The sequence below is a fragment of the Lathyrus oleraceus genome, chromosome 5, assembly GCF_024323335.1.
Source record: "Lathyrus oleraceus cultivar Zhongwan6 chromosome 5, CAAS_Psat_ZW6_1.0, whole genome shotgun sequence".
Taxonomy (NCBI): Eukaryota; Viridiplantae; Streptophyta; class Magnoliopsida; order Fabales; family Fabaceae; genus Lathyrus; species Lathyrus oleraceus.
The window spans coordinates 557,826,870-557,851,081 of NC_066583.1; the positions used below are offsets into that span (position 1 = coordinate 557,826,870).

The 24,212-nt window shown below is 31.6% G+C and overlaps 2 protein-coding genes across 3 annotated transcripts in view; both read right to left on the reverse strand.

Annotated features, from left to right (window-relative positions):
* Positions 1–13,263, reverse strand: part of LOC127086381 (eukaryotic translation initiation factor 3 subunit E) — a 37,144-nt gene extending 23,881 nt beyond the window's left edge. The window contains exons 1-7 of one of the 2 annotated variants that reach the window (XR_007789467.1): positions 12,792–13,263; positions 7,397–7,624; positions 7,190–7,311; positions 6,797–7,016; positions 6,579–6,721; positions 6,148–6,285; positions 5,784–6,042 (exon numbers count right to left, since the gene is read on the reverse strand). Coding sequence is in view for 1 of the 2 variants with exons in the window: in XM_051027140.1 (XP_050883097.1) it covers positions 5,943–6,042; positions 6,148–6,285; positions 6,579–6,721; positions 6,797–7,016; positions 7,190–7,311; positions 7,397–7,624; positions 12,792–13,157 (1,317 nt within the window). In the remaining variant the exon portion in view is untranslated. Of the gene's footprint in view, positions 1–5,541; positions 6,043–6,147; positions 6,286–6,578; positions 6,722–6,796; positions 7,017–7,189; positions 7,312–7,396; positions 7,625–12,791 lie in introns of those variants that run through there. The other variant, XM_051027140.1, reaches the window with a different exon arrangement.
* Positions 13,264–15,976: 2,713 nt separating this feature from the next.
* Positions 15,977–19,792, reverse strand: LOC127082045 (uncharacterized). Its single transcript, XM_051022268.1, has 5 exons — positions 19,250–19,792; positions 18,944–19,021; positions 18,160–18,208; positions 17,725–17,991; positions 15,977–15,981 (listed from the first exon to the last, which is right to left on the reverse strand). The coding sequence occupies exons 1-5, from the start codon at positions 19,790–19,792 to the stop codon at positions 15,977–15,979; spliced, it is 942 nt and encodes a 313-aa protein (XP_050878225.1).
* Positions 19,793–24,212: the final 4,420 nt, after the last annotated feature.

Genomic DNA, 24,212 nt, shown 5'->3' on the forward strand with positions numbered 1-24,212 from the left:
CCTACTGGAGGTTAAGGACTCTTCAACTCTATCCCTCAAGCATATACTCATTATTGAATTAATCCCCCTCCCCCTTTACTTGGTTTTCAGTAATGAAAAATCTTGTTTAAAACTTCTGTTATGTCAAAGCTCTAACCTTCTATCTTCCTTGTGTCTTTAATCTCTTTTTCACGTACGGATAAAAATTCTCTAAACCTAAGTTATCTATTAGCTTATATAGTTAGGATAATCTAATTAAGATTATAATACTCTCCCTTACTAACAACTATTTTTTCTCCTTCCTCCCCTCTATTTCTCTTAATTTACAATTCAGCCTCAAACTCTCTATTTCTTCAATTTTATTAAATAAATTTAATAAAATAGTATTATTTTAATTATTAAAATAAATTGTAATTATTTTAAATAAACTCTACTTACTCTCTACACCCCCACCTCAAGGTCGCACACCCTCATCCCCCAAACAAATTCTAATAATTAATTTAAAATACAATTAAATCAATTAAAATAATAACTCAAAAACAGGGATGTTACATCCATGATCAAATAGGTTAAAATTTGTGGTGGAAAGATTAATTAGTCCACCGACTCAAATGTAATTAGTGAATCATTCATCAACTGAAGTTTGATGAGCGATGACCTTTTTTCTATTATTTATATATTTCAGTGTTCCATTAAGAGAGTGAAAAATAAAAATAAATAAGTTGAAAGCTATATATACAACAAAAATGAAGAAAAAAATTATGAAGTAAGTATCATGCATCCTCTTCTCAAATATCTATAATCACATGGTCCCTCTAAAAACAAAATATGGACGTGACATATGGGCCTCCTGGATATACCTAAACCCGAGCAACATGCTTCTAGACCTCAAACAACTCTAGTAGGATGAGGTTCTGGCTTAACTAGTCTAATTTTATTTGAGTGTATCTTACTTCCAAGCTTCTGTCTAGTAGAAGCAATAGTCGAGTCTTTGTTTCCCTGAGAGCGGATTCTCAACATATTGTTCTTATCCATTAGCAAAAATCAACAAAAATATTAACTAATCAACAAATTTGACAATAACAAAGTCATTGAACTTAAAATCAGCATGCATGTTGTTACAATTCATATTATATAATCCAAGTGCATGTTTGGGGACATGTTTGGGTTGTATAATCTGAATGCATTCCATTACGAGTTATAGAAATGTACAATCCGAGTGATACTAGCAATCTAGAAGAACAAAAAAGTGCAATCAATCAAATAATCAGGCAAATATGTACTAACTGTTACGAAAAACTAATGCGTGTAGAAAAATAGAAACATAATAACAACACGAGAATTTATTGTAGAAACTTATCAAAGAAAAAAAAAACATGACGGTTATCAAATGATGACTAGAGAATAATACTATGTAAAAATTATTATAATAAATAAGCTATCTTTAACCACCCCTAGGCCCCAATACACCCACACTCTCCAAAGGAAACATTTAACTACCATTCACAACACTCTAACACAAGAGTATAAGAGAAAAATAAAAATCTAATACAAGCTTAAAGTGTTTTTGATTTGTGTATTTTGTAATGAAGAACCTAAATTCTTATATAGTTTTGGACCTCCTCTTCTTTTACAAAACTAAGTGATGTAGAACTTCTTCAACATGTATATTTTCAACCAACACCAATAATCTCCACCTTGATTGAAAATTTTTCATTGGCTTCCATTGTTTTCAACAATAATCATAGTTCAAAAGAACTATCATACTCCACCGTAAAGAGTATAGGTACTTGAAGTTGCACAACTTCAAGAATTTTCACATCATCATCACTGGAAATCATAGTTCAAAAACTATTATACTCCACCAAAATAAACGTATACTTCACTTAAAGTTTAACCACTTCAACAATTTCCACATGTTGAAAATCAGATTGAAAACTTATGGTGCAACTTCCATGTTGACAAGAATCATTCAACCTCCAACATAATCTAACAACAAATTTTGCATAAATGCCCATGTTTTAATCCTCTAACAATAACTCATTCTTTTATATGACAACGGAAATGTCATGAGGGCACACTTCTTAAGTTTTAGAAAATATCATTAGCTTCCATAGCGAGGGAGATATTACTAGCATTTAACTTGGAGCCCTTATCTAACGTTTCCCATCAGGACACTTATATTTTACATGCCTAATATTTCCATATTTTCAATATCTCAAAACCATTTCATTGTTTTTCTTCACATAAGGTCTTTCTATAGCAACCAACATTGAGTTTGATGAAGTATTATCCCCGCCCTTCAACCTTCTTTCTTCATAAAATGTTACTAGTAACTTCTTCAAATCTCAAAGTTTCCTTCCCATATATCAAAACATGTTTAATATTCTCATAGGAAGATGTAAGAGACCATATAAGTCTCAAAGTTTTATCTTCATCATCAATATTGACTCGAGTAGTTTCTAAATCAGAAATAATACCATTGAGAACACTTAGATGATCAAATATTTTCATCTTATATAAGTTATGAAACAGCTCCTTCAACAACAACCGATTTGAAATACCTTTTCTTTGATATAGCTTTTCAAGTGTCTTCTAAAACTTTTTGCGTGAAGAACGTACTAAGAACATTCACAAGAATGTTCTTAGGCAAAGACATGTGAATTGTACTTGAAGCTTTCAAATCTAGTTTCTTTTACTTCTCATTGTCCTTGTTAAAAAATGTTTTCTTTTAATGCCTTGAGTAATCTTAATTGTATAAAAAAATTACCTGAATTTTCCACAAGACAATAATTGCCTCTTTCATCAAATTTCTCTAAGTTAAGCCTCACTGCACTTGAAAACTTCACATTGCAGCTAAAACCTTTCCTGCGGTAAAAAAAATCCCAACCAACACAGAGTATAAAATTTCTTTTATGATGTGAAAGATCAGAAAAACATACAACCACATATCATTCTAAAAAACTTATACCCCACCAAAGCAAGTTTTGATACCAATTGTTCTGGAAAAACTAATGCACAGATAAAAAGAGAAACATAATTACAACACAAGAATTTAATGTAAAAATTTCAAACCCGTAGAAAAATCATGACTTAATCAAATATTTAACTACAATTCACAACACAACACAAGAATATAAGAGGGGGGAAATCAAATACAGGATTAAAGTATTTTTAATTAGTGTGTTTTACAATGAAGAACTTGAATCCATTATATAGCCTTGGACTTTCTTATCATTTACAAAACTAAGTAAGCTATGACTTTTTTTAACATGTATAGTTTCAATCAACGACAACACTAGTATGTTTTGAAATCGGTTGATACATGATGATTCGAGTAAAACTTTATGAAAAGAGAGGCAATGCAATATTGGAAATTTAGGAATGAAAAGTTTAAAAATACTAAAGTGATGGAAAGAATAAGGGTTTCGCAATCTAAAATAGGTTTAGATACTAGAATTCGAAAATCATAAAAAACAAGCTTTGTATTCTAAAATCCAAGAGATATTTTTGTCAAAACGAATGAATTTTGAAAGATTTAAAGGGTGATAAAATAAGCCATAAAAAATAATAATAAACTATATGATTATAAGGCCTTTGTAATTTAACTAGGTCTAAACTTCATTTCCGGTGCGAAATATTAAGGGTCTGTTTGAAACACTTTTCAATTTAGTTCTTAAAATTTGTTTTTCAAATCTATTTTAAAAAACTATTTTTAAGAAGAAAATTAACAAAAAAATTCTTTGATAAATTAATTTTTAAAAACTGTTTTGAAAATATGAAAATAAAAAAACTTGTTTGATAATCTAATCTTTTAATAGTATTTTAAGAAGAGAATAAAAATGCATATTTTGTCATTTACTTTTAAAATCTATTTTATTGTATAAAATATTACAAACTTAAGAAAATTAATTGATATTTGGTCGAATACAAATAATTGGGTTAAATCAATTTTTAATTTTACAAATCACATAACACTTGTTTGTAATAATAATAAGAAAAAACATGTAAAAAATGGGATTCCACGTTTAATAGAGAAAAAAAATTATATAGTGAAAATAACTAAGAAACACAAAAAAATTAAGTAAAATAAATAAACATATTTGAAAATGTTACTTATACATAAAAAGAGCATAAATAAAAGAAATAACATACTCTTCTTTCAAATACGTTTTTCTATTTTATTTTTAAAATATAAAAATTATTAAAATTACATTAATTCTATTAATGAAAATTCTAAATTTTTATGTTTTTTCGTCAAGTTTTATAATACTAAAAACTAAACTGTTTTACATTTTTGCTTTTAAAAACTGAAAAATAAAAAAGAGTTTTTAAAAACACTTTTGCAAAACATTATATTCAAACAAATTTTTAAATTTTAAATTTTTGAAAACTAAAAAAGAGTTTTTGAGATACATTTCAAACAGACTCTAATCAATAATCTTATCGGTTTGGAGGGAGAATTTTACCAAACACCCCACATATTCCTAAATTTGACCATAATAATACCACTTAAAAAAATACAATTTTCGCTATTTTATCAATATCCTTTTTTGAAACTTTTTAAAAATTTTAGATTTATACCGACAATTTTGATAGGATATCGGATATTTAATAAAAATCATGATTTTTACCAAATTTTTAAAGTCGCTAACCAACAATTTAAAAACATCTGATAAAATTCAAAATTTTGTTTACATTCTTATCGGCAATTTATAAATATGTGGTATGCCTATAAGTTGTTATCGACCATTTCAAAGATTTTGGTTAAAATACATATATGCATTCCGACAATTCCAAAATTGTCGATAAAAATACAAATAAAATTTTGGATTTTATTAAATATTTCTAAATTCTCGATATAATACAAGATATTTTAAGATATTATCAATTTTAAAATTATATTATAAAAAATATGATTTTTACTAAATAACACGTATTCCGAATTTTTATAATTGTCGCGGATATGTCCAAATATTTTGAATTGACAATGACAGTTCAAAAATAAATACTGAATTTTTAAGATGAACTTTAAAAAAAAAAACGATATTATTTTTAATAGGCATCAAATTTTTTAGATAATTCAATAAAAAAGAATATTTACAGCATGTAATTAATAAAAAATAATAAAGAAAATATTCTTAGTATTATAAAAATATCTGGATGCTAGGTAAATCCAAACTCAAAACAAAGACAGAAGTCATTTATAACGTTTCCAGCATTCTGGACTAGGCCGGTCCAGGAGCAGAAAATGTCGATGACCCAATATTTTTGAGATTTTCTCAATTCACTTTTTAAATACTACAATGGGTGAATTGTAAAACTCCGTAGTGTTATAGTTCGCAATATGCAAGGTCTAGGAAAATGGTTCGTTCGATTGGGCCTAAGTGTGATATGTTTTGGTTAATGCATTTCTATAAAATATTGGAAAATTTTCATTCCACTTAACAAAATGCAGAGAATTTACTCAGATTTTTTCGATATAGTTTAGAAGGATAATATATTTTGTATAGAAGGTGAACTGAAAAACTCTCATGGTTAAACGGCTAATGCAACAAGTACTTAGATGATAAGGAAATTATTTCACTGCATTGTCAAAAGAGATAGTAAAATTTAGGAATCTATTACGAATTTGAGGAGCTAATTAGAGTATGGCTGCAAGCCATTTCATGGAATGAAAATTGCAAGTACAATAATTCGGCCAAGTACATAAAATTTGCAGAGTGAAGAAAAAAGACAGTTTCAACCAAAATATTCCCCAACAATCATTGGTAAGCAGTTCTCCTATGAGGACACGAGAATACTTTTTTTTGTTGAGCCTCATATTCTTATGGCTCTCCTCCTTGCTCCTGTAAATCTGGGATCGTTTGTTAGCTGTCCCTGATTGATTCCTTCCCTCCAATTTTGTTATTTTGTCTTCTTTGCCTGCTGGATTGTCTTCAATCATCACATTTACAAACAGTTTAACGAGCTGCTTGACCCTGTGCGTGTTCCAGAAGTTGAGTGACCAACTTGTAAGTGCGGCCGTTAAGGGCCTTGGTATGGTCTACCAACTGCTCATACCTGAACATTTCAAAGTTTAAGGGTTTTAGAACAAAAGAAAAAAAGGGATAAACCAGAACAATAGCAATAGTGTTTATCAAGTTTCAGTATATTATGTCAACTTACACATTTGGATGATTAGGTTCCATGATAACAGTTCCAGTTTGAGAGTCAATTTTGGCATCAAGCTTTAAGCCTCGTATGAGGTTCACAATCCATCTCTCAGCCTCCTCATAATTCAAATTTAGCTTCTCGGCAAGTACTCTGTTTAAAACAAATATCAGCAACTGGGTAATCCTATCATAAAAAGTTTAGCTGTATTGCATGTATGAAGTAGACCAGAGGGAATCGTCAACAAAGTATATATCAAATATCAAATAGAGACAAGGCATAAGTCCGCAACAGAAAAAGCAAAACTCTTATTTTATGCATTTGGTTTTGATAGACTATCAAAGATCAATGGCACATAAGTTGAAGCATGTTTTTCATAGAGGCTTATAAAAAAGTTGAAAACCAAACATGAACTACAACATTTGTATCAGATACTATGTACATACCCCATGTCAATGCGTTGGTGTATTCTGCAGTATGTCTCAAAAATAAATAGCCTAGCATTTTCAAGGAACTCATCCCTTAATGGTACAGTTGAGAAATTGCTTTCTTCAACTCGTTTACCAAGGAAGGGGTCATTGAGAATTACCTGCATTTTTAGAAATGGTAAGCATATTATTATAATTAACACATTTGTTAGCTAGACAATAGAGAGGGCACTTACTTCTTCACACTCCCTCATCTTCTTTTGTGCGCCATCAAAGTCATAGTTGACGTAAACACAAGCCAAAAACTCGGTGATGGGGTCCTTATATGAATGCTGCTCTTGTTGAATAACTTTTATAAACTCTTTGAGTTGAGGCCTCCTGCGCTTGTTGACAATAAATGCTGTGGCCAAGTATCGCAAAAGGTGTGGAGCACTAGTTTGGATTGCATTAAGATACCTAGAAATGATATCAAATATTTGACAACAAAACATTCAAGATACTAAACCCAGAGTGAGGAAACAATTGCAGAAGTGTTATTATTTAGATTAATAATAAACAAAATATAGGAATATTTGTGTTCTGATTAAAAACAAATCAAGGGAAAGGGAAGATAAGTCAACAATGCATACTTGTCTTGGTTAAACAGATCAATTATCAGGGTTCTTCCATTGTCATGGTTGAAAAAGATGAACAGACTCCAATGCATCAACCATATTCTGCTTTGTACCTGATTTATAGGTGATGAAAAATTCTGCAACAAAGTTCACCAATAGTAAGTCTATTAATCTCAGCAGCATTACAAGCAAGATAGTCGTGCTACTGAATAGATCAACAACCTTTGAGTCAATTATTTCCTTCAAGCGATTTAGCTCTTCAAGAGCAACATCCCAGTTTTGCATCAATACTTCAGCTGCCAGCTTTCCCCACAATGCACTCAAACTCCTTTCACTATTAGTGCACAATGCTCTGTACTGATAAAGATAGTCAGCAGCACCAGAGTAGTTTCCACATTCAAACTGAAATTTGCCATATTGGTATAAAGCCTCTATTTGTGCGGGACCGATCTGTTATAACAGAATCATTCTTTAAGAAGTCAGAACTCAAATACCAACATATTCAAACTTCCAGAAGAAAAACAACCAAAAAAATGAGAACATATTAGGATATTTGAAATAACTTAATCAGACTTCTATTGTGGCATAAGTACTTGTGCAAGTGTTTGAAAGGCAGTACAGTCAAATGCTGATCGAATAAGACAGCAGTGTTCAAATTCCATTATGCTACAGTACTATATAGCACCGTCATAGCCGCTATTTGACGACACAATAGCTTATAAAAATAACATATGATGACTATAAACTCTTCTAAGCTTATGTAATATGTTCAACAAGATACTTTACTGAAGCAGACTATGCCTGTCTTACGTGGAGTCTGATCCCATCTACAATTAAAGAAACAACCTATACAATACAATACATAAACTCTAATGTGTTGAAACAATTTTATAACTAACTAGTTACGTTTGTAATCAAGCATCCCCTGTAGAACCTAACAACCAAAGAGAAAACACCACATTACACGGGAATAGACTGTCTCCAGTTAAAAAAAAATTTAGTGAAATCTCAACCAGTGATTTTTCTCTAATACATATTAAAAAACTAATTAAAAGATAAATGAATGGTGATGTGCTCCACTGGATCCTTTCCAGTTAAAAGCTCACGGGAGACAATCCATGCCCCACGTTACAAACGTTCTGGAACATGTTATTACTGATTATCAATTACTTTCTATTTGTCAAACTATTTGTAATTAATCTTTTGATGAGTTCAGTTAATACAAACAGAGTTAACTCATCTTCTATAATGCTCTCTTTATCTTTCTCTAATAATTCCAAGCTGACACCTGTCGGTCTTGGTAGTTACAACAATATACTAGTTATATCTAACCTGTCTTAGCATTACTTTAACAGGTGAAACCTGGCCACAACAGGCTGGACCTAGCAACATCAGGCTTCTTTTAGACCATCAAGAGATAAGATTTGAGCCAAAAAGAACTGCGCCAGAAGTGCTTCTCTTGTCATCAGGATCTGATGTTCAGTCTGCATCACAATACACCTGCAGAGAGGGAGTTGTAGTAGGAAAACGAGGAAACATAAGCAATCCATGTCCAATAGAACCCTTGAGATACCTTAAGATCCTCTTGACAGCAATTTAATGAGTCTTAAGAGGATGAGAAATAAACTGGCAGACTTTATTGGCTGCATATGCAAGATTGGGTCCGGTGATAGTTGCATATTCCAAGGCACCAACCACATACCTGTATAATGAAGGATCAGAAAAGAAGGCAGAGCCTGTCTTGGTTAGCTTGCAGGTGGATTGGGTTAAGAAATGTGGTTGGACCTAACTCAACCCTACAAAACCGGTTGGTAGAGTGAGGACTGCCCCCACTTATAAACTCATGTTCAGGTCATATATTATCTGATGTGGGACTCTTGACACACACCCTCACGCTCAGGACTAGACAATTGTAACGTGGAAATAAATGGTGGGTGACCTGATAGCGGAAAACATAATAGGTGGTCCACCGGATCTTAAACGAGGTTCTTGATACCATGTTAAGAAATGTGGTTTGGCCTAACTCAACCCTACAAAACTGGTTGGTAGAGTGAGGACTGTCCCCACTTATAAACTCATTTTCAGGCCATATATTGTCCGATGTGGGACTCTTAACAGATTGCATAGGAGTGGAGATAGGAGATGACTCAATCATGAGTTTTCTGAAGAAGATCCCTTATGTATTTGGATTAAGTGAGAAGAAGAGAACCATGGGAGGCCTGCTTGACCTCAATTCAAAAAAAAATAGTCAAGATCGCATAAAAACTTGAGAAAGGGCTTGATTCTAGTTGGTGACAATCTTCTTAAGGAGATCTTTTGAACTTCCAATTAGAATGATATCATCCACATAGACTAAAAGATATAGAGTTTGAGCATTAGAGTGATAAATGAAGGGAGAGAGGGATCACATTTACTGGCCCTGAATTGAAGCTCAAGGAGAGCCTTTTGAAGTCTCTCAAGCATTGCCTAAGGGCCTGTTTGAGCCCATAGAGTCTTCTGAAGTTTGCAGTTGTCACTAGTAAAAACCTTGAGGTTGCTCCATATACATCTCTTCATCAAGAAGGCCATTAAAAAAGACATTATTAACATCCAGATGATGAATAGCCAATGATAAGTAATAAATAGTCAAAAATAATCCTAATAGTGATGGGTTTGACCACTGGTGAGAAGGTTTCTATAAAATCAAACTTATGTTGTAGATGAAACCCCTTGGCAAGCAACATGGCCTTGTATTTGTTGACAGTGCCATCAGGATTTTCCTTAACCTTAAACACCCATTTGTAACCTATAGTATGTCTATTACGAGGAAGAGGTACAAGAGACCAAGTTTTGTTAGTGATGAGGGCATCAAACTTAGTCTACATGGCAGTTTTCCAAGGTAAGGAGGCCAATGCTTGCTTAATAGTTTTGGGGTCAAGGTGAGTGAGAAGAAGTCTAGGTTCAAGTCTTGGCTGAGCAAATTCAGACTTAGCTCTAGCTTGCATGGAATGAAAATTGACTGTTTTTATAAGTGCAGGAACAGCTTAACGAGAGATGGATTGATCAGTTTGAGAAGTATCTGATGAGGAAGAAGGAGTGGCAGACTCGAGAGAATTTGAGAGATTTGAGACATTTAGGGAAGAGGAAGGAGGAACAGGGGAACTAGAGAGGAGAAGTATGTTGAGACCGAGAAACTGACTCAGAGGAAGACTCTGAAGAAGGGGAAGAGCTTGCAACAGCAGGTGAAATGCCTGAAGAAGCAGGAAGAATAGGATCATGAAAGACAATGGGAGACAAAGTAGTACCCTTAATAGATGATGAACTAGAAGTAGAGGCATTGAGAAAGAGAGCATGAAAGGAGAATCTAGACTCATTGAAAGAATATGTACAGTCTTCCACTAGGGGCTAGACACCTATAGCCCTAGCGATAAGGCAGGAACATAGGAAAACAGACACAACCAAAGGTCTTGACGAAAGCATAGTCAGGAGAGATGTGAAACAATAAGGAGAGATGTGAAACAATAAGGTGTAGGGGACTTTAAAATTAATAGAAGAAGGAAGCCTATTTATTAAGTAGACTACAGTGGAGAAGGCATAATCCAAATTAGACAAGGGCAAGGAGGCTTGACTTACCAGAGTGAGACCAAGGTTTACAATATGTATGTGTTTCCTCTCAACCACACCATTTTGATGGTGTGTGTGTGTGAGGACAAAACACTATGTGGACCATGCCCAGCCCAATCAGAAATTACCCAATCAGACTGAATGGCTTTAATAGAAAATCCAAGTTATAGCTCAACCATGACCTTAAACTATTGGAATAGGCATCAACAAATGACATATAATATGTAAAGCCTAAAATAAAGGGGTTAGGATAGGAAACCCATAAGTCACTATAAACAAGTTCTAAAAGGTTGGAGTATATGGTGTGCGAAGTATGTGAATGATGTCTATGTGCATTACCCATGCAACAATTAGAACAAAATAGACTATGATCTTTATAATGAAAAGGAATATTACAAAGTTGCAAAACAAATTTTAAAACATAAACATTTGGGTGGCCTAGTCTAAGATGTCACACATTAGGCAAATTAGAATCGACACTAGTAGAGTAAGCTCTAGGGACAACCTTAACAGGTAAAGAAGTAGGTAAAGGAGAGGACTTAGCAATAGGAGACAGAGAAATAGGAGGAAACTCATATAAGTCATCACTCCCAACATGGCCTTCAAGAAGCACAACATTAGCAACATGTGATTTGACAAGACACTTGTCAATAGTGAAAACAAAATATACATTATTGTCTTTTGAAAATTTATTGACACTCATAAGACTTTTAGTAATAGTGGGAACTAGGAGCAGATGACTAAAAGTGAGTCTTGTGTGAGGTTGGAAAGGCGACTAAAAGAACTAGAACCAGATGAGGCAATGTGCAAACCTTGGTCATTACCTATGAAGATTTGATCAGGACCTTTCAAAGGGAGTAAGTTGTTAGAGGTTGCTTGCTTCAATAATAACATGATAAGAGGCACCTGAGTCAGGGAACCATGATGCAAATGAGGAATGAAGAGTGTTTGCCACAAAAGTACTAGGTGAAGGAAGAAGAGGAGGAGCGTGTCTAAGAGTCATAGGAGGTCTGTTCCAAACATTGTTGCTATAAGGAGCCATGTGACCTTTGCCAAGGAGATGAGAAAGAGAAATAGGAATTTCTATCAAATGAAGAGCTCTGAAAATGTTGGTTGAATTTATGCCAGCAGTGTGCCCAAACTTAAAACAAACCTGACACTAAATATTAGCAAAACAGCCTCCGCTGCCTCTGTCATTTCTGCCACCACGTGTAGAGTTGGCACCTCTAAATGCATGGTACTCAGGCTCAGGAGCAGCTTGAGAGAGAAGGGTGGGTTCAGAATTGACAATTTGAGACTCAGTAGAAGCAGGTAGGTGAGGCAATGTGTGAGTCAGGTTCAAAGAGAACTAGGTTTGGAACTGAAGATTTCTTAAAGTTAGCAAGCCTGAGTTCATGTGCAACAAGAAGGATCTCAACTTCATCAAGATCCATGATGCCAGACTTGCTTTCAATCACAGACACAACTAGTGCATAATCTTTCAATCACAGACACAACTAGCGCATAATCTGAGGATAAACCTTCAAGAATCATGTCAATGTGATGAGAGCATGGCAAAGGATCGTCAATGGAAGCTAAAGCATCAACAATAGTTCTGATTCCTGAATTGGGAGTGAATCCAATGTGAGAGCACAAAGTTCAATACAAAGTTGCCTAGCACGAGCACGAGTTTGCTTCTAAAAATAATTGAATAAACGATCCCAAAGTTGATGAGCATGCGAGCAACCAAGAATGTGATTATTATTTCCTAAAAGTCATTATTTCATCGCATCATCCAAACAAATTATTAATAAAACGCTATCATCAAAATGAGCACTAAAACGCTATCATCAAAATGTGATTATTATTTCCTAAAAGTCATTATTTCATCCCATCATCCAAACAAATTATTAATAAAAAAAATACAAACACTATTTCTTACATACATGCTGCGGAAACTACTGTTATGATAAATAATCACGTTTCTATAACAGAGTAAATAAATCGATTAATTGCGTGAAACTATGACAGGGACCTGGTATTTATCATTAAGCATCTGAAGATTATAGTGTTTATCAGCTTTCAATTCCTGAACGGCGCCAGCATTTTGAAGAAACGCAACAAGAGGAGCAGCAGCGTCTTCAAGAGACTTGAGTCGAGCGACAACGTCGGCCCTGCGTTCAACCATATCCTGAGGCACACCTTCAGTTTGGTAGAGTGTCTTGTGAATGTCCATGGCGTAATCAACCATGTTTGTGTTGTTTAAGAGATCAATCTTAGCTTTCAGGATATGGTTATCGTTGTATATTTGTCTCTCTTGAAGAAACTCTAACAGAGGAAAGACTAAATGCCGGTCAAGATTTGGTGCCATACGCGGTGTCAGATCGTACTCTGACGCCATGATCGGAGTCTACTGATGCAGTCGCCACAACCAGAGAGGAATATTAGGGTTTGAGAAACTAATATGAAATGACTGAGTTTTTCTTTTGGTTGAAAAGCCAAAAGGCTAAGCTTTTTTTATTGGGTTTAATATATTTTATCTTTGTTAAATAGTATTTGTTTTGATTTTTTGAATTGTTTTATCTATTATCTGTTTTAAATGTTTAATAATACTGAATTTTAAGTTTTTTTATTACAAATATACTATAGATAAAAAATTTAGATAAACCAAAATGATTAATATATATATATATATATATATATATATATATATATATATATATATATATATATATATATATATATATATATATATATATATATATATATTGGAAGTTTTTTTAATTGAAGAGAAAATTGAAAGGTTGATATAATTAGTGACTATCCGATTTTGTCTTAAGTTAGTTAGAAATTAATGGTCTGTTTGATTCCTTTTTAAAAACAGTTTTTTAGTTTTTTGAAAATTTAAAAATTAAAAACTTATTTGATAAATAGTTTTTAAAAAAGTGGTTTTGAAAACTGTTTTTGTTTTTTAGTTTTAAAAACTAAAAAACCAAAACTACTAAAAGTTGTTTTACTTTTGAATTTTTAAAACACAAAAACTGAAAACACATGAAAAATTTATAAATTTTTATTATTAATAGTAATTACGTTGATTTCTTAAATATGAATTTGCAATAGGAAATATGTTTTTGTTATACTCATATGCGTAAGATAATTATTTGCATCGGAAAAACTCAACAAATAAAAAATATTATGTTTGCACAAGAGAACACATTTTAATTGGTCGGATATTTTCATGTTTATAACATGTACATTATATATTTATCTACTTTTTATTTTTTAATAAAATTTAGTTATCATTCTTTTATGTATTCATTATGTGATTGTTTATATTTTTACATGAACGTTCCGTAAAATTACATTAAAAAATATTTAACTTATAGAAAACAAATGAAAATTTGTAAAATTGTAAGATAATAATTTGTAAATTTTATCTCTTTTAAGAAAATAATATGATTGGAATAAAATTAATTTGCAAATAGTATTTTACAATAAATTAAAATAAATTATAAAGAGATTTTTGGAGATGTACTAACCTAGTAAAAACAATTTACACGATCATTCAATAAAAATATATCATTTTGCTATATCATATAAATAATTTTAAAAAAATTTAATATGATTAGTGGGATATAATCGTTATTGATTGAAAGTGTAAAATTAATTTACACTATCAACGTATCATCCATTTTCTCAATTGCAAAATAATTGTTTAAAATTTTAAATTAAAAAAATAAATTAGTTTAATTAATTACTGAAATAATTTTATACATTTTTTAATAACTCTTTAATATATATAATATTTTATCATTTACTTATAATCACACTATTTCTAAAAATAAAAATTAAACAATATTTAAATTAGTTTTTAAAAACAAATCAACCAAACAAGTTTTTTCTTTTATTAACTCAAAAATAGTTTTACAAAACAAAGCTTCCAAATAAATTTTTATTTTATTTTCATCCTAAAAACAATTCTTAAAACTAATTTATAAAACAGTTTTTAAAAATAAAAAGTTGAAATTGAATCAAACAAGCCCTTAGTGTTTTAAAATCTAAAAAACTGAAACTATCAAAATATGTTTTGATTTTCAATTTTCACTTTTACTTTTTAATTTTCAATTGAGGTAAGTTGGAAAAAAAATACGGTTTCATTAATCGGATTATAGTAATTACTTGCAAGATTTTTTAATTGTAATATTTCACTCTCAATCTATTGTTAATCCTCATATATTGTTAATGAAAATTAAAATTCTCAGTCTCAATTATTCTCTCTTTAATTAATCCTCAGTAAGTGAATAGTATATTTTTATACATTAAATGAATTGTGTATATATATTCAAACCAACACTAAAATATAATTTTTATACATCAAGTGAATTGTATATTTTATCATTAATTATTAAAAATATTTTAATAAACTTAAATGTATATTAGCTGAATTTTAATATTTTCAAAAAATATATCACAATTATTTTTATTTAGTAAAATAGATTTTTAAAATATAGATTATCAAACAAGCTATATTGTCCTATTTAAAAAAAACAGTTTTTACAAATTATACTATCAAATATATTTTTTCACTTTTTAATTTTTAAAACAGTTTTCAAAAATTGAATAACCAAATAAATTCTTTTTATTTTATTTTCTCAAAAATAAATTTACAAAATAGATTTGTAAAACAGATTTTAAAAACTAAAATTGAGAAGAGATCCAAACAGACCCTTAGTATCTACATTTTGCTAAATGTAATGAAATGATTCATTAATTCCAAACAAGCATTTGTGTTTAAACTCCAACAAAAGGTAAAATTCATTCAAAAGTTATTACAAAATCTTTTATATATTCATGTTTATAACATGTACGTTATATATTTATCTACTTTTTATTTTTTCATGTTTATAACATGTACATTATATATTTATCTACTTTTTATTTTTTAATAAAATTTAATTATCATTCTTTTATATATTCATTATGTGATTGTTTATGTTTTTTACATGAACATTCCGTGAAATTACATTCAAAAATATTTAACTTATAGAAAATAAATAAAAATTTGTAAAATTGTAACATAATAATTTGTAAATTTTATCTTTTTTAAGAAAATTAAATTAACAAAAACACAGTAAAATGATATGATTGGAATAAAATTAACTTGTAAATAGTATTTTACAACAAATTAAAATAAATTATAAAGAGATTAATGGAGATGTATTAACCTAGTAAAAAACAATTACACGATCATTCAATAAAAATATATCATTTTGGTATATCATATAAATAATTTTAAAAAAATTAATATGATTTAGCGGGATATAACCGTTAATGATCGAAAGTGTAAAAATTAATTTACACTATCAATGTATCTTCCATTTTCTCAATTGTAAAATAATAGTTTAAAATTTTAAATTAAAAAAATAAATTAGGTTAATTAATTAGTGAAATAATTTTATATTTTTTTAATAACTATTTAATATAGATAATATTTTATCATTTAGAAAAGTAAAAATCAAACAATATTTGAATTAGTTTTTAAAAACAAATCAACCAAACAAGTTCTTTCTTTTATCATCTTAAAAATAGTTTTACAAAACAAAACTTCCAAATAAATTTTTATTTTGTTTTCATCCTAAAAACAATTCTTAAAACTAATTTATAAAACAGTTTTTAAAAACAAAATATTGAAATTGAATCAAACAAGCCCTAAATAACTTATTGATTATCTAATTTGTCTCGGATTAGGAAATGGTTAGGGTCGTCATAATGGTTGAAGTTAGCAGAAATATACTTGAAGGTATCGCACGCTCGAACATACAACAGAGTCGTCATCGAACTTACTTATTTTCACAAGAAATGAAAAACATCGATAAAATTAAGGAAACCGTTTTGATTGTTCTATCTCGAATAAGTGTTATATCTAAGGATTACTCGCGAAAGAATAAGGGAAAATGATGGAAATAGATAAAGTGCTTTGTGATGATTAGGGCTCTCATGCCTATGCATCCTTATAGTGCAATAAGGAATTCAGAGTTTCGTAGTTCATAGAACTAATGGTGGGAGGTGAAAAGAATTGTGATAACAGTATGGTCTAAACCAAAGGATAATGTTGTTTTGAACTCCAACAAGGGGTGAAATGTGAACCCAAGAGTAAAACTGATATGAACCAACAAGTGAGGGGCCTAAGGCATGGTATCATTGTATTGGAATAACCGAAAAAGAAAGGGTGGCCTGTATATGGCTGCAAAGTAAGTAAGGAGATGTTCGTCTAAGCTACAAGGTCTAACAAGACAAACAAATCGGTTCTTGGTTCACAAAGAGGTTCAAGATGGAACTCAAAAGTATATTGTATTTGGTTCAAGGAATAAGGTATACTACATGAAGTGAATGAACGTAGAATATGAATGCATCATGGAGATGAATGGAATGGATGACCAAAGTCACAGAATCGGGGTTTTGGTAACAAGTGATCGAAAAGGTATAGTTTGAAACCAAAAATAAAGGTGTATTGGAATCCATAGTGTAGCGGTGTATTCATCACTTTATGATTTATTGATTAAACCAAAAGCAAAACATACAAGATAGAGTCGCCACCGCACTTTTATTTATCCAAAGGAATGGCTAAAAAGCGAACAAAAGCCTAAGAAGTTTTGCAAAGAAAACTAATAAAAGGGGTACAGAGATCTGGGTAAGGGGGTAATTATGCAAAGGGAAGGTGTTAGGCACCCAAAGCATCCTAGGTACTCCTAGGGAACCCTTTTCACAAATTGTTGCAAAAAATTATTGTTTATGAAACATTTATTGTGCAAACATGAATGAAGGGATGAGAAAAGAATGTACAAATTTAGTTGCCGGATCGGAGCCATTTCTAAAAATATATCAAATATATTAACAAATGTTAGACAAAACAAACAATTGAATAAAATAGAATCATGAACAAATAAAGTTTACAAATTTATATATACCTTGTTCGAGCTTCTCCAAGTCTTCCAAGTGCTCTTCAATATCCACTTTCAAAGGGGAAGATCTTAACCAATTTTGTGCACATATCAAAGCTTCAACAGTGTTTGGTGTAAGAGAGCTCCTATAACAACTAAGAACTCTACCCCCGGTGCTAAAAGCAGACTCCGAAGCAACAGTAGATATTGGCATAGCCAAGATATCTCTAGCCATTATACCAAGAGTAGGGTATTTGGTGGAATTTACCTTCCACCAATTCAAGATGTCAAAATCTTGACTTTTCTTCTCCCTCGTCTCCATGAGATACAAATCCACTTCATTTTTATTTAAATTTGAATCTTGGTCCATGTCCTTCTCAAATTGATCATCCATATGATCAGAAGATGTAACAAATTCTGATAGCTCTATTTCTTGTGCATCACTTTCGACTTGGCCTTTACTTAAGAAAAGACTATAGCTTTCAAACATTTTGTTTAATGTTTGCCTCACCTTATCACACAGAGAATCAGCAACTTCCTTATCATAAAACTTATCCAATCCCCACCGAATAAACTGGAACTTACGCTGAGGATCAAAAATGACAGCAATAAAGACTAGCTTATTCATCTTTATGACATCCCCCCAATACTTATTATATTTGTCGTTCATAGCATTAGCCATATTTGTAAGTAATGGGTCATCTTTATGATATTCCGTCCAAGTCTTCAATGCCCCCAATATCGTACAATGTTCCATGAAATATGTAAAAGATGTTACATAAGTTGAACCTGACACCTTTGTAGTGATTTCAAAAAACAACTTCAAAAATTTCACAAAACACTTGGCATTATCCCAATCCTCATTATTTGGGATACCACCTTCCAACATCGCATACTCAACACATTTCTCACCTAATCTTTTAAATGCCTTTTGAAACTTCAATGCGCTTTCAAGCAAAAGGTATGTGGAGTTCCACCTAGTGGGACAATCATATTGCACTGTAGACTTGTCTTGTATCCTAACTTCTTTAATACATGTCCTAAACCTATCTAAACGGCCAGGTGACTGACGAACATATCGAACCGCACTCCTAATTTTGGAAATTGAAGAATGCATTTTCTTCAACTTTAACCCATCATTGACAACAAGGTTAAGAATGTGGGCACAATATCTGACGTGTAAATGCTCTCCTTTTAATGGATGTGAATTCCAATCCTCCATTCTATTTTTTAGGTAAGAGATAGCAACATCATTTGAAGCAGCATTATCAACTGTGATGGTGAAAACCTTATCTATCATCCAACCCTCCAAACACTTTTCAATCTTTTTCCCAATTATCTCTCCCTTATGAGATGTTATTGGACAAAAATTGAGAATTCTTTTACGCAACTTCCAGTCTTGATCAATGAAATGCGCAGTAAGAACCATATAATTAATATTTTGCACGGAAGTCCAAGTATCAGTTGTTAGACAGACACTTTGATTTGTTTTAGTAAACAAGTCTCTAAACTTATGTTTTTCACTCATGTAAAGACTCAAACAATCCCTAGCAATTGAAATCCTTCCCGGAAGTGGGAGCCTAGGTTGTGTAACACTCATAAAGTAATGAAATCCTTCATTTTCAACAAACGAAAAAGGCAACTCGTCCACAATTATCATTCTAGCTAAAGCTTGTCTACATAATTCAACATCAAAATGGATACCAACAAGTGTATTATTACTAGTTGCGTTACCGCCTTCTTGAAGGCTAAGAGTGGTTCGAGTGGGATCAAGAACACTCTTGGGAATTTTTTTACATTGATGCAAAAAATGGTTATTTAAATTGGTGGTTCCATTTTTGTGTGAATCAGCAGCATACGACTTCGTACACCAATTACACTTAGCACGAGTTCTCGATGTGTCTCTTGTAAAATGATCCCAAACCCAAGATTTAGGCCTACAAGGTTTTTGTTTACCTGAATCTCCATCATTAGAATCATTAGCATTAGAATCGCCAACTTCTCCAACTTTCCTTTTCTTTTTCTTTTGAACATTACCATCTTCATGTTTGTCCAAATTAATAGTTTGAGATGGATTTGTTGTAGGCATCGCCATCGATGGATTATTTTCAGACTGCAAATATATATACATATACTGTTTGTTAATTTACTGCATAATATTTAAACTGCACTTAATTGAGTATGCATATAGTTCACTTAATATCCTATCACAAGTGACATAACAATGCACCAAACAAGTGACATAACAATGCACCATACATGACCAAACCAAACCAAGGCAATAAAAGGAAATCATGAACAAAAAACCTAACACAAAACCTGCAGAACCATGCATCATAGCAGACCACACAAAACCTGCAGAAACAAGCCATGGCTATCCTACTGCAGCACCACACAAAACCTGCAGAAACAAGCATCATAGCAGACCTAACACATCATCATAACATGTAACAGATCAAGCTGCACATTTCCAATCATCATGTTAAGCATAAAAATTTCACAACAGTCTGTAGCCACCAACAATTATGCACCATACATTGCAGCCAACCAGTCCATGCATATGCACATCAATAATGTTGCAACCCTGTCATCAAGCATTTCACCCCGCATACGCATATAGCAGACCTAACATCATATTAATGATGCAAACATTTACAAGAAATGCAACCATTCACATGCACCCAATTGCAATGATCATACAAACAAACTTGTCATTCATCAAGCATAATAGATCAAAGCATCATTCATCAAGGCTGCAACAGTAAATACAATCAAGAGCAATGCAACAGGGCAAGCAGTTCAATCATCACAAAGCATCATGACAGCAAATTTTTTATCATACAAGGTATCATAATAACTTCACAAAAGTCCATTAACATAACATATCAATAACAACCAATGCAAGAAATTCAACAATGGTCACATATTCAACAACAAATAAATGAGCAGCAACAAGTCATGAGATCACAATCCATTGATTCAAACCAGATATGCATTTTAACCATAACTGAACAAACTAATTGAACCCAAACTAACATTGTCACATCATCATAAAACTGAACCAATCAATCATTGACAACTAACCACAAATTATGAACTCACCCATTTCCCTAAAAACTCACAAATTACAGAGAATAATTTCTATATTTTACCAGATTTTCGGCAACAGAACTGACTTCCTTCTCAATAGTCATATCTAAGAAAGAGAGAATAAGGGATATTAGAGAAGAGGAGATGAAAAACGAAATTGAAACATGAGGAAGCGAGAGATTTACCTTTCGATTGTGAAGAGGATGAAGATGAGAAACTAATTTGTCTTTGCCTTCTTCCTTCTTCTGTGTACGATTTTGTCTTTGCCTTCTTCTTTTGTGTACGATTTTGTCTTTGCCTTTGCCTGTGTACGATTTTGTCTTTGCCTTCTTCTGTTGCTAACCCTAGGTTTTCAGGTTTCTTTCTTTAGAAATGGGCTTGGGTTTGGTGTAAAATAAATGGGTTCTAAATAACGCGGTTTGGTTTGGTTTGGTTTGGTTTCAAAATATAAACCGTAAACCGAACCAAACCGCGCGGTTCTGTCATAAAGTGGCCCAAACAAATCCGAACCAAATGCGGTTTTTGCGGTTTTCAGTTTGGTTAGGTTCGGTTTGCGGTTTTTTATTGGGCCGGTTTGGTTTTGAACACCCCTAGTGAAAAACACTTTAACATGTCAAAACAGAATTTAGCACATATTGTTGTACAAGAGTTTCATCACAAATATCATCATATAACAACAATTTATCATCAATTACATAATTAAATCAAAATCCCAATTGGCCTACTGGAGGTTAAGGACTCTTCAACTCTATCCCTCAAGCATATACTCATTATTGAATTAATCCCCCTCCCCCTTTACTTGGTTTTCAATAATGAAAAATCTTGTTTAAAACTTCTGTTATGTCAAAGCTCTAACCTTCTATCTTCCTTGTGTCTTTAATCTCTTTTTCACGTACGGATAAAAATTCTCTAAACCTAAGTTATCTATTAGCTTATATAGTTAGGATAATCTAATTAAGATTATAATTCTCTCCCTTACTAACAACTATTTTTTCTCCTTCCTCCCCTCTATTTCTCTTAATTTACAATTCAGCCTCAAACTCTCTATTTCTTCAATTTTATTAAATAAATTCAATAAAATAGTATTATTTTAATTATTAAAATAAATTGTAATTATTTTAAATAAACTCTACTTACTCTCTACACCCCCACCTCAAGGTCGCACACCCCCATCCCCCAAACAAATTCTAATAATTAATTTAAAATACAATTAAATCAATTAAAATAATAACTCGAAAACATGGATGTTACATCCATGATCAAATAGGTTAAAATTTGTGGTGGAAAGATTAATTAGTCCACTGACTCAAATGTAATTAGTGAATCATTCATCAACTGAAGTTTGATGAGCGATGACCTTTTTTCTATTATTTATATATTTCAGTGTTCCATTAAGAGAGTGAAAAATAAAAATAAAAAAGTTGAAAGCTATATATACAACAAAAATGAAGAAAAAAATTATGAAGTAAGTATCATGCATCCTCTTCTCAAATATCTATAATCACATGGTCCCTCTAAAAACAAAATATGGACGTGACATATGGGCCTCCTGGATATACCTAAACCCGAGCAGCATGCTTCTAGACCTCAAACAACTCTAGTAGGATGAGGTTCTAGCTTAACTAGTCTAACTTTATTTGAGTTTATCTTACTTCCAAGCTTCTGTCTAGTAGAAGCAATAGTCGAGTCTTTGTTTCCCTGAGAGCAAATTCTCAACATATTGTTCTTATCCATTAGAAAAAATCAACAAAAATATTAACTAATCAACAAATTTGACAATAACAAAGTCATTGAACTTAAAATCAGCATGCATGTTGTTACAATTCATATTATATAATCCAAGTGCATGTTTGGGTTTTATAATCTGAATGCATTCCATTACGAGTTATAGAAATGTACAATCCGAGTGATACTAGCAATCCAAAAGAACAAAAAAGTGCAATCAATCAAATAATCAGGCAAATATGTACTAACTGTTACGAAAAACTAATGCGTGTAGAAAAATAGAAACATAATAACAACACGAGAATTTATTGTAGAAACTTATTAAAGAAAAAAAAACATGACGGTTATCAAATGATGACTAGAGAATAATACTATGTAAAAATTATTATAATAAATAAGCTATCTTTAACCACCCCTAGGCCCCAATACACCCACACTCTCCAAAGGAAACATTTAACTACCATTCACAACACTCTAACACAAGAGTATAAGAGAAAAATAAAAATCTAATACAAGCTTAAAGTGTTTTTGATTTGTGTATTTTGTAATGAAGAACCTAAATCCTTATATAGCCTTGGACCTCCTCTTCTTTTACAAAACTAAGTGATGTAGAACTTCTTCAACATGTATATTTTCAACCAACACCAATAATCTCCACCTTGATTGAAAATTTTTCATTGGAAAGAACTATCATACTCCACCGTAAAGAGTATAGGTACTTGAAGCTGCACAACTTCAAGAATTTTCACATCATCATCACTGGAAATCATAGTTCAAAAACTATTATACTCCACCAAAATAAACGTATACTTCACTTAAAGTTTAACCACTTTAACAATTTCCACATGTTGAAAATCAGATTGAAAACTTATGGTGCAACTTCCATGTTGACAAGAATCATTCAACCTCCAACATAATCTAACAACAAATTTTGCATCAATGCCCATGTTTTAATCCTCTAACAATAACTCATTCTTTTATATGACAACGGAAATGTCATGAGGGCACACTTCTTAAGTTTTAGAAAATATCATTAGCTTCCATAGCGAGGGAGATATTACTAGCATTTAACTTGGAGCCCTTCTCTAACGTTTCCCATCAGGACACTTATATTTTACATGCCTAATATTTCCATCTTTTCAATATCTCACAACCATTTCATTATTTTTCTTCACATAAGGTCTTTCTATAGCAACCAACATTGAGTTTGATGAAGTATTATCCCCGCCCTTCAACCTTCTTTCTTCATAAAATGTTACTAGTAACTTCTTCAAATCTCAAAGTTTCCTTCCCATATATCAAAACATGTTTAATATTCTCATAGGAAGATGTAAGAGACCATATAAGTCTCAAAGTTTTATCTTCATCATCAATATTGACTCGAGTAGTTTCTAAATCAGAAATAATACCATTGAGAACACTTAGATGATCAAATATTTTCATCTTATATAAGTTATGAAACAGCTCCTTCAACAACAACCGATTTGAAATACCTTTTCTTTGATATAGCTTTTCAAGTGTCTTCTAAAACTTTTTGCGTGAAGAACGTACTAAGAATATTCACAAGAATGTTCTTAGGCAAAGACATGCGAATTGTACTTGAAGCTTTCAAATCTAGTTTCTTTTACTTCTCATTGTCCTTGTTAAAAAATGTTTTCTTTTAATGCCTTGAGTAATCTTAATTGTATAAAAAAATTACT